The 11,131-nt window shown below is 40.1% G+C and overlaps 1 protein-coding gene across 2 annotated transcripts in view; it reads left to right on the top strand.

The window, feature by feature from the left end:
* The window catches only part of ALG14 (ALG14, UDP-N-acetylglucosaminyltransferase subunit), a 92,708-nt gene extending 82,318 nt beyond the window's left edge, over nucleotides 1–10,390 (top strand). Inside the window, exon 4 of one of the 2 annotated variants that reach the window (XM_011940031.1) lies at nucleotides 9,888–10,390. In XM_011940031.1, coding sequence (XP_011795421.1) covers nucleotides 9,888–10,118 — 231 coding nt within the window. In that variant the 3' untranslated portion in view covers nucleotides 10,119–10,390. The remainder of the gene's footprint in view (nucleotides 1–9,887) is intronic. The other variant, XM_011940032.1, reaches the window with a different exon arrangement.
* The last annotated feature ends 741 nt before the right edge of the window (nucleotides 10,391–11,131 follow it).

The raw sequence follows: 11,131 nt of genomic DNA, 5'->3' as shown, positions 1-11,131 counted from the left end.
ATTTAAATATATTAAAACATATATATTTATATAAAAAGAAGAAGCCCGATTACCAAGAGCAGTATTTTCTGGGACCCTTCCTCAATTTTTGAGATTTTTGGACCCTGCCCAATCTACTCCAAGTGATATATATGACTGGAAGACAAAGAGACCAAAGTGGATGGCTGGGTTACTATTATCCAGTATCCCCTGAAGGGTAGGCTGAGTCATGCCAGGTCAATGCTATGCCTGTGACAGAGGAACAGGACTTGAGGACAAGATTAGCACAGCCCACATCATTTATGTGTTTCATAAGGCTCAGGTCTTTCTTCCACACAGTATTCTTAAAGTTTGAAAAATGCCACAAGTATACTACTTTGCTCTTTGATGGATAATAATAGCTACCATTTATTGACACATTACCATGGAGCAAGCACTGTGTTAAATGCTTTACATGTGTTATCTTATTTAATCTCCCCAGCAGATACCATTTCCCCTGTGCTACATTTGCTTCTGGTTTGGTTAGCATTCCCCATCCCTAACATTCTCCACTTTACCACTACCAATTCCCAAGAAGAGAATATGTTAGAACTGACTCTCCACCTCCCACTAAGAACTGGCAGGACCAATTCAGTCTTGCCCTGCATCTTTGTTTGGGTTATTCACTACAAGAAGTTCAGAACCCTGAGATACAGTTTCACCCTGGCATAATATTTCTGTTTAGCTATAATCTGTCTCAAGCTCCCCCTCCTCTTCAGCCCCCAAACCCTTCCATTGGCCTTCAGTAACTTAGAGTCAGTCCACAAAATCTTCATCCATCATCCTCTTTACTGCCTCTTGCTCTAATCAGTATCTGATTCTGCCCAGAATACCCTACTACTTCATCAGATACTTGCGTATAAGTAAGTCACCTCCTCAGGAAAGTCTTTGTCTTCTATATAACCCCATTCCCTTATCCTGCTTTTCAGTGAACGACAGACAAACAATAGTGATCCTGTAAGATTATAATGGAGCTGAAAAATTCCGATCACCTGGTGACATCATAGTTGTCCTAATGTAGCACTGGTAAACAAGCCTACTACACTGCCAGTCATGTAAAAGTATAGCACATTTAATTATGTACAGTGTATAATACTTGATAATAAATTACTGTGTTACTGGTTTATTTACTATACTATACTTTTTATCATTATTTTAGAGTGTACTCTTTCTACTTAGTAAAAAAAAAAAAAAAAAAAAAAAAGATTAACTGTAAAACAGCTTCAGGCAGGTCCTTCAGGAGGTATTCCAGAAGAAGGCATTGTTCTCATAGGAGATGACAGCTGTGTGCGTGTTAGTGGCCCTGAAGACCTTTCAGTGGGACAAGATGTGGAGGTGGACGACAGTGATGTTGATGATCTGATGCTGTGTAGGCCTAGGGTAATGTGTGTGTCTCTGTCTTAGTTTTTAACAAAAAGGCTTAAAAGTTAAAAAAAAAAAAGATACAAAAAATCTTTTTGTTCAACTGTACAGTGTGTGTTTTAAACTAAATATTTCTACAAGTCAAAGTTTTTTCAAAAATTTAAAAGTTTATAAAGTAAAAAAAAGTTATAGTAAGGTAAAGTTAATTTATTATTGAAGAAAGAACAAAAATTTTTTTAATAAACTTAGTATAGCCTAAGTGTACAGTGTTCATAAATTCTACAGTAGTGTACAGGAATGTCCTGGACCTTCACACTTACCACTCACTGACTCACCTAGGGCAACCTCCATGCCTACAAGCTCCATTCATGGTAAGTCCCCTATACAGGTGTGCCATTTTCTGTCTTTCATACAGTATTTTTACTGTACTTTCTCTATGTTTAGATGTGTTTAGATATACAAATATTGAACCATGTGTTACAGTTGCCTACAGTATTCAGTAGAGTAGCATGCTATGCAGGTTTGTGATCTAGGAGAAGTAGTAGGCTATACAATTTAGCGTAGGTGTAACATCCAGATTTTTATAAGTACACCCTGTGATGTGCACACACAGCGAAATCACCTAATAATGCATTTCTAAGAAAGTATCCCCATTGTTAAGCAACACATGACTATATATCTGTTATTTTCTGCCTATCCACGGTAATGTAAACCTTACAAGGGCTAGGACTTTTGTTCACTAATAAATCCCTAATGCTCAGAACAGTACCTGTCATATTATCTTTGCTCAATAAAATATTTGTTGAATGAATGAATTCATGACAGGGGAAACTGAGACATAGCATGGGTAAGTAAACTGTCCCAGGTCACATTGCTGTTAAGCAGCCAACCAGGGTCTGCATGATTGCAAAGCCTTGGTGCATAAGCACCATGTTATTCAGCCTCTTGATGGATTATGTGAATGCACAACGAGCAGGAATATTCTGACCAGACCAAAATAATCGATAGAGCGCGTTAGAGGGAACTTATCAATTGGGCAAGAGCCTACAGAACCAACGTTTACTGTTCTTCTCAGTTATTTGTTGGATTAAATTGGAAAGTTTTTTTGAGTTCTCACCAAGCAAAATGCAAGTAACTAATATTTGAGGATGAGCCAATAAATTCAGTATCCTTAAAACATTAGTGCATTAGCCTAAATGAAAACAATTTATAACTTACCTTTTTGGTATGGCTTAAAAGAAGATGAAAGCTATGCTGGATAAGGAGAAATCAGCAAGTGGCTAGATGACTGCGGTACGTTCACGCAGTGGAGAAACATGGAATGGACGTAGCTGTATACGTGGAAAGTAGACCCCAAAATGCCGTATACACAATGATGACATCTCTGAAAATTCTGTTACCAATAGAATTGTTAAGAGACCTTAGGTTCATAAATAGTCAGTGATTCGAGGGTTTAGAATTTATTTGGTGATTTAATGTTGGTCTTGATATTTAGATGTTTATGTTTAACTGTTACTCCTCAGATAATTAAATAAACATAAAAAAGAAATACTGTGTACCATCATGTGAGCCAAGCAAATACGTCATCCCCATCTGCTGCACATCCTTTTCCTTCCTGCTGTCCACCTCCACTGATCGCTGACGTTCAGCACAGCCTTTCCCAGGCTTCAGCCCAGCCTTCCTGTCCCCTGACTATAACCTCTGCATGTTATACACCACCTGACTCCAACTGCATTTTCTTCTTTACTCCCTTGATTACTCTCAGATTCTTCTCTGTCTAGTTGCCTGAGGCTTTTGTCCCACTGCTTTTGCCCTTGTATCTTAGATAAGGCCTTTTGCTTGTCCTTTCCATACCCTGGAGCACTCTCCCAGTTTCTTTTTGCTGTGTAGTCATCATCCATGTTTTGCCCTGTCTGACTCCTTATGCCCATGGTCCAGTACCTTTAGCCCTGCCTGAGGAAGTCCTGTGACTGCTCTGATGTGATCGGGCCCCTCTCTGTCTCTACATTTGCTGCTCTCAAATCTTTGTTCCTCCTATCTAGTTAGGATTCTTGATAGCAAACTATAGAAATCTACTCTGGCTGATTGAAACAGAAAAAGGATTTAGTGAAGGCTATTGAGACCTCTTGGAATTACCAGGAATGTTAATTAAGCAGGCTTAGAAAATATACAGGGACAAAGTGGGAGCTGAGCAGCCAAATGACTGAAATTCTATGACCAGAGAGCTGGTTTCAGGAGATGCTGCTGCTACTATTGCTGGACAGTGGGCACTGCAGCTGGCACCACTGGCGCTGGATGCTGGACCTCTGCCAGCAGCACCTTTGCTACCAGGACAGAGTCTCCTCCAGCCCTGCCCCGTCCTGGTCAGATCTAGGCAGAAATAGTTGGGCAAGTCACTGGCCCATCTGTTAGCTGTAAGGAGGCCTAGAAAGGAGTATCTCACTTCTGCTGTGAGAAAGGGGCTCTGCCTGCAACCACAGCTCGTACACTGGGAAATTGCTTAAACAAATTCTAGACAGGAACAAAACAAACAAACAAAAAGACCACATGGTCCATTCCTGATCCATAATAATTGTTGTATTAAACTTTCTACAACTTCCTTAAATCCTGGAAGCTGCTTCTTCTAACCTCTCACTCAGCAAGAACTCTGGAATATAGTTTAATGCAAAACTAAAACTCTAGAGATCACAGATTTATACACAAAGATGTTCATAACAGTATGATTTAGAATATCAAAAAAGGAGTCAGCCTAAATTTCCAACAATAACCATTTCCATTAACAAGAGAATGGTTAAATGAGTTATGAGATATCCATAGGATTAAATATATGCAGTCATTAAAAACCATGGGTTTTTAAAAAGTATTTTAAAAACGAATATAACTAAAAGTAACTTTACTAATACTATGTATAAGTTCTCACAACTGCAAATGTGCATATGTGAACATATTTTATATTAGAATATAAATATATACAAACACAGAAGTTAGAAAAGAATACACTAAAATGTCAAGATCGGTGAGATTAAAAGGATTGTGTTCCTTTTTGTGCTTATCTGTATTTTTCACACTAAGATGAAAAATTAATATTTAAAAGAGGGCAAACTTTCCATGCCACTATTCTTATCTTTTATCATATTCTCAGAAAGTACAACTTTTCCCAAATCAACCTCATGAACCAGATACTCCTAATACTTACTCTTCTCCTAGTATTGAAAGAACTCACCCTTTTCTATATGATCATTTCCTCCTTCACTATCAGTTTGTTCTCATCTTTATGTTCACATGTAGATCATTCATTCCATTCTGTAAACCCTGTCCCCAGCCCTGCTTGGCCCATGCAGCTGACACCTGAGCTCCCCTCTGCCACAGCATGCTTGCTTTTCCCCTGCCCTGTATTTTGGTCCAATGACTCGCTGAAATAGCCATCTCTGAGGTTTCTATCACTCTTGACCAGATCTGAAGATCTCTTCTCTGTCTCTATCTTTGTAGCTCTGCTACCTGAAAGAAATGGTACTGATCATTTCATCATCTTTGATACACTTTTGGGGATAGGCAAGGGACCTTGTGGTTTTCTTCTTATTTGTCCAACCATTCTTAAAACATTTTCCTGACTTTGCTTCCTGTTCAGCTTTACAACCAAGCTTCTTCTCTTTCTTTATCTATTGACTATTCCTACATGTCAGTGTTTTCTCCCTTCCTCATTTCCCTATCTGTCTACATAATGGAGCCAATACCCTATAAACAGAAGCATTGATTTTGACAGAACCCTTGACCTCCGTCTAGGCTACCTACCCAAGCCAGCCCAGCTTTGACAGTGGGCTCCAGTTCTCTACCTTCATCCATGGCCCCAGGAGCTCAATAAAGCTTTCCCTGCAGCTGTGTTCCTACAGTTCATGACCTCTCTCCAGCCTTCACCTCAGTCAGCAAGAGGCTATCAGAAGGTCTGGGTTTGGGCCAGTGCCTTAGAGTTGGGCTCTGCTTCTCTGTCCAGTCTCTTAGAATTGAAGCCTTAATTGGACTCTTCAACTGCCTTTCAGTCTCACCTTCACATGCTCTCTCGGTTCACCCTCAACTCCATGATCTCTGACCTACAAACCAACCCAGGATGCCAAAGTTCTCAGCCCATATTTGGTGGGGGTGTTTTACTGGGTCAGGAGTCAAATTCAGACTATTCAAGTTAAGTATGTCTTTTCTATTTATTTATTTATTTTTCTGATCCATGAGTTTCCTGAAAATGTGTCTTTTCATGCATGCAGAATGTTATGTTTCAGCCAATGGGACTTGACCTGTGGTGACGCAAATCTACAGAACAACAATCCTGTTGAAACTGCTCTTGATCCTTGATCTGGCTCATCTACGCTCATGACCTTGTATTTATAGTTGTCCTGTCCTCTTTCCGTTTTGTAGACCCATAGCGTATTATTTTTAGTATATCTCTTAGACTTCCTGCTCTCAGAGAAGTTTGTTTATTGATTTGTTAATCATCCAACAGACACATATTGAACCCCTACTGGTTGGTGCTGCAGATGGTCAGAGGCCAGTCAGGGAGTTGGACAAAACAAAGGGCTGTGTCAGGTAGTATGCTTCTTATTGCTAGTGACAGAAATCCTGATTCAAATTATTTAAGCAGAAGTAGAATGTATTCCCTCACCTACCTGGCAAGTCTAGGGTCAGATCTGGTTTCCTTCAGGCACAGCTGGATTCATGGATCATAATGCTGCCTTTCGGACCTGGCCTGTCTTCATCTCACGGCTCTACTCTGCTTTGTGATGCCTTCATTCTCGAGCGCTCTACATGGTGGCAAAATGGATGTCAATAGCACCAAGGCCACATCCTCCTCAGTCCCAGAACAGTAGAAAACATGCGGCTTTCTCAGCCCCAGCAAGTGTTCTGCTAAGTCTTGTGGTTTCTAATTGGACTGTGCTCTTCCCTGAACCAGTGACTTTCACCAGGGGAGTTCGATGCTCTGATTGGTCAGACTGGAGTCATACATCCTCTCCTTATAGCTGGGTGTGGAGTCAGGTCTACACAAGCACTTAAATTGAGAGCGAGGGATACAGTGGTTCGTTCCCCTGAGGAAAAGGTGATGGATGTGGAATGGTTTTAAAAAAAAAAAAAAATGCCAGGTGCAGTGACTCATGCCTATAATCCCAGCACTTTGGGAGGCCAAGGCAGGAGGATCACGAGGTCAAGAGATCAAGACCATCCTGGCCAACATGGTGAAACACTGTCTCTACTAAAAATACAAAATTAGCTGGGTGTGGTGGCGCGTGCCTGTAATCCCAGCTACTTGGGAGGCTGAGGCAGGAGAATCACTTGAACCAGGGAGTCAGAGGTTGCAGTGAGCCAAGATTGTGCCACTGCACTACAGCCTGGCGACAGAGCAGGACTCTTTCTCAAAAACAGAAAAAAAAAGCTATCAGTCAACCACATAAGTGTATGGTTAGAATTACACATGGTCAAGTTTGGCAAAGGGAACATTTGAATCAATACAGAGTAAGCAAAGACCCACTTCTTCTATACTCCCTTGCTTCTTCCTTTCTTTCTTCCTTTCCGCTAAATTTTGTGAATGGCTACTTTGTTCCAGGTGCAGAGTATATGCTGTCCTAGAAATGGACTCTGCCCATAAGGAGCTTACAGAGTAGTGAGAAAGAGAGATGGCCAGGGTGATGGTGTGAGACACATTCACTGATAATTTGTATTTTGAGAAATGGAAGTATGAAGAGTATTTCTGTGTTTTTGTAAATTAAAAAGACAGCTTCAATCATTATATCATTTAACATCTTAGACTGTCTCAGTGAGTTCTGCTTTATTCAATGCTTGGAATAAGTCTCTCTGGTATGCTTCTTTGAATAATGAAGACTCCATAATCCACTTTTATTTTTTTGCCTAGGCTGCCGCAAAAAGAGGTAAAACCTTTGTGTAATTAAAAGTAGCTTTCCTTAGATTAGGTTTCCTTTGAGATTAGTTTGCTTTTTTTTTTTTCAGTCCTTGATTTATGGGTTTGTGGTTTTACTGTACCAGGGACTTTTGTAGTAAGGTGCTTCCAAATATACAGATGCAAGAGAGATAAACAAAATGCCTTTAATTTATACTTTTACCTTAACAGTCTCTACTTCTGACCTGTGGCAGGTTGTTAATGCATCTCCCACCAATGCCAGTCATTTCCCTTCCCATATACAGATATCCCTATCTGTGTATACATAGTTTGTATATAGAGAGTTGACTAGAAGTTGAAATGAACACATGTAGAGTTGTACATTTTTTTTAAAGAGGAACATATGTGAAATTATTTCTGTGACATTCAAGATCCAGCAATCCTTACATTATTTTTTAGCTGTAGTTTTTGTTTTGTTCTGTATTATTGAAACAAAGACTAAGAAAAGCAACACAAATAATCCGAGGATTCAGGAGGACATTAATATAGTAGTTGTCAACTGGAGACGTTTGGCAGTGATGGGAGTCATTCTTGGTTGTCTTGATTACTGGAATCTTGTGGGTAGAGGCCAGGGATGCTGCGAAGCATGCCAAGTAAGATGCACAAGACAGGTCCCCATAACTAAAATATCCAGTCCAAAATATTAATAGCGCCTGGCAATAATTGGATTTTTGGAATTCTAAACATTGAAAAGATTCAGAGCAAGTTTGTAATTTAGGTTTAAGACAAAGATAGAGGAAAATTATAGAGTTATAGAACCCTGGAGCTGAGAGGAAAAGACATTTAGTCCAGTCTACCCATTTTCTAGTAAGGTAACTGAGGCACATAAGAAAAAAGTGACCGAAGCAACATAACTCCTTCACCTCCTAAACATGTGATCAAGCAACTTGTCCAACTTCTGTGTGCCTCCCTTTTCTCCTCTGAAAAAAGGGATGATACAACTTGCTTATGCTCACTTTGGCAGCACATATACTAAAATTGGAACGATACAGAGTTATTAAAAAAAAAAGAACTTGTCTCAAATTATGATTGCTGTGACGACTACTTAAAATGTAATACACATAAAACGTTTAGTACAGTACTTGGCCGTAGTGTGTTGTTAATAAATAGCAGTGGTGAGGGCCGAGGTAGTGATTGTTATGTATGCTGTTGCTCAGAGTCACAGAGCCAGTTTGCAGTTTGTTTCACCCTGTCCTTCTGACTCTCAGTTCCATTTTCTATTACACTGCCTTGAGGAACTATGAAGAAAGGTTATGAGGGCAACTTAGTGGAGATTAAAGACCAGTCTGGACAGCAGCTTAGTAGCTAGTAATTCAAGGGAAAGTGAACACAAATTCTCCATAAAAGACAGAAAGGGGGTTTGTAGATGGTAGGTAGAGAGCTTTGAGGAAGACATGAATGGTGTTTCAGGTAGTCACGCCCCCAGTGGAGTCTAGACCAGGTGACCTTTTTCAAACCCTACAGCCCTGACCATGTTCACATGGAGGCAAGATGGCTCTCTCTCTGTTGGGGAGAGTCCTTGAAATGCTGGGGTGGTATAAACAATATAGACAGTACATATGGGAACCTTTCCAACTCTAAGATTCTCTGGTGCTAAGTTTTGTGGACCTTAGGCTGGTAAGATCATGTGACGTAGAGCATGCCCAGTACATATGCGTAGACAATCACAAACCTCTTGTTTTCTGGTTTGTGGTATAAAATGCTTTATTAGATTTTACTAATTCAGTCAACATGAGCATATGATTAAGATGTTGTGTAAAATGCTTTTTCCTCTGAAAACAGGAATATCTTACCAACAATTCTCTGAAATAGATTTTCTCTTATTTTCTTTAATGGCTTATAAAAATTCGGACAGGTGCCATGGCTCATGCCTGTAATCCCAGCACTTTGGGAGGTCGAGGTGGGCAGATCACGAGGTCAGGAGATCAAGACCATCCTAGCTAACATGGTGAAACACCATCTCTACTAAAAATACAAAAAAAAATTAACCGGGCCTGGTGGTGGGCACCTGTAGTCCTGGCTACTCGGGAGGCAAAGGCAGAAGAATCGCTTGAACCCAGGCCGAAATCACGCCACTGCACTCCAGCCTGGACGACAGAGCGAGACTCTGTCTCGAAAAAAAAAAAAAAAACTTCATAGTCAATTAAAGACATTTTCTCCCAAATCAAGAATAAGCTGGTACATAAAAGAAAACAGTGAATCTCAGTTGATTTTGTTTTCTATATTTTTGGTGACATTCAAGGTCCACAGAGCAGTCAGAGAAGAGCAACACATGCCTATCTGATGAGTGCTGACTGAGCACCAGGCACCGTGCTAGAAGTTAGAAGTTAAGTGATTTGCCCTGAGTCACACAGTTGGTAAGCAAGAGAGCCAAGACAACACAGCTCCGCCTGGCTTCCAAGTGCGCAGGCTTGAATATGCACTGTTTGCTGCATCCTGGTTCTTGACAGAGAAGGACTTATTAGAATAATAAGCAAATCCCCTCTGAGATCAGACTGTTCTTAATGCAAAATGCCTCCCTTAGATTATTATTCTGTGTTTTCATTTGACCTTCAACTTTTTCTTTCAGGTGTTGTGTAACGGACCAGGGACATGTGTTCCTATCTGTGTATCTGCCCTTCTCCTTGGGATACTAGGAATAAAGAAAGTGATCATTGTCTACGTTGAAAGCGTCTGCCGTGTAGAAACGTTATCCCTGTCCGGAAAGATTCTGTTTCATCTCTCAGATTACTTCATTGTTCAGTGGCCAGCTCTGAAAGAAAAGTATCCCAAATCTGTGTACCTCGGGCGAATTGTTTGACAAATAGCAACTGACTTCTTTAGAATTTTGCAGTTAACAATAGCATGTACTCAAATTGGGCGGGAAAAAACCCTACATTTTATTGTAAAGGTGTCTGACAGTCCTGAGAATTATTGATGGTAAGGAATAAAAGATGTACAGATGACTCAGTGAAGAAACTGAGACTTCTCTTATGAAACAAACGTTGATAAACAATAGCTGCTAAATATTTATGCCTCTGTAAACCAAATCTCTTTTCTAGATAAAAATATGTATCACTACCTGCAAATTTTCTTCTGGCTGTTTTAGTAGTATTTTTTTACAGAACTAAATATAGGGTTTGTATGATTAGTAACATTTCCTGTCCTACAGGTTTGGTTTTTTTTGTTTTTTTTTTTTTAGTAAAGTATTCTGCATTGTAAAAGAAGAGGGAAAAAAAAAGGTATTTCTGAGTTTTTGTTCAGATACAAAAGGCTTTATTTCCTGTATGGAAACAGTGATGTCCCCAGTGAATCCTTTCAGCATAAAGGAAGCAGTTATATTAAATTGGCTTCATGACAATTTGCACTCCACAAGCCTCCAGAACCTTGAGCATAAACCAGTAATATTTTTTGCACTTCAGTCTTGCTTTTTGAGTAGTTGGCCTTAATACAGAGTATCTTTTAAAATCTCTTGTTTAGGCCGGGCATGATGGCTCACACCTGTAATCCCAGCACCTTGGGAGGCAGAGGCGGCCGGATCACTGGAGGCCAGGAGTTTGACACCAGCCTGACCAACTTGTCTCTACTAAAAACGCAAAAATTAGTCGGGTGTGTTGGCACATGCCTGTAGTTCCAGCTACTTGGGAGGCTGAGGCAGGAGAATCGCTTGAACTTGGGAGGCGGAGGCTGCAGTGAGCTGAGATTGCACCATTGCACTCCAGCCTGGGTGACCAGAGCGAAACTTTGTCTCAAAACAAAACAAAACAAACAAACAAAACTCAATGATGTAGGGATTGTTATTATTTCCATTTTACAGATGACTTGTCCAAGATC

Source organism: Colobus angolensis, unplaced genomic scaffold (genome assembly GCF_000951035.1).
Source record: "Colobus angolensis palliatus isolate OR3802 unplaced genomic scaffold, Cang.pa_1.0 Scaffold186, whole genome shotgun sequence".
Lineage (NCBI taxonomy): Eukaryota > Metazoa > Chordata > Mammalia > Primates > Cercopithecidae > Colobus > Colobus angolensis.
This window is presented reverse-complemented; position numbering and strand designations above follow the sequence as displayed.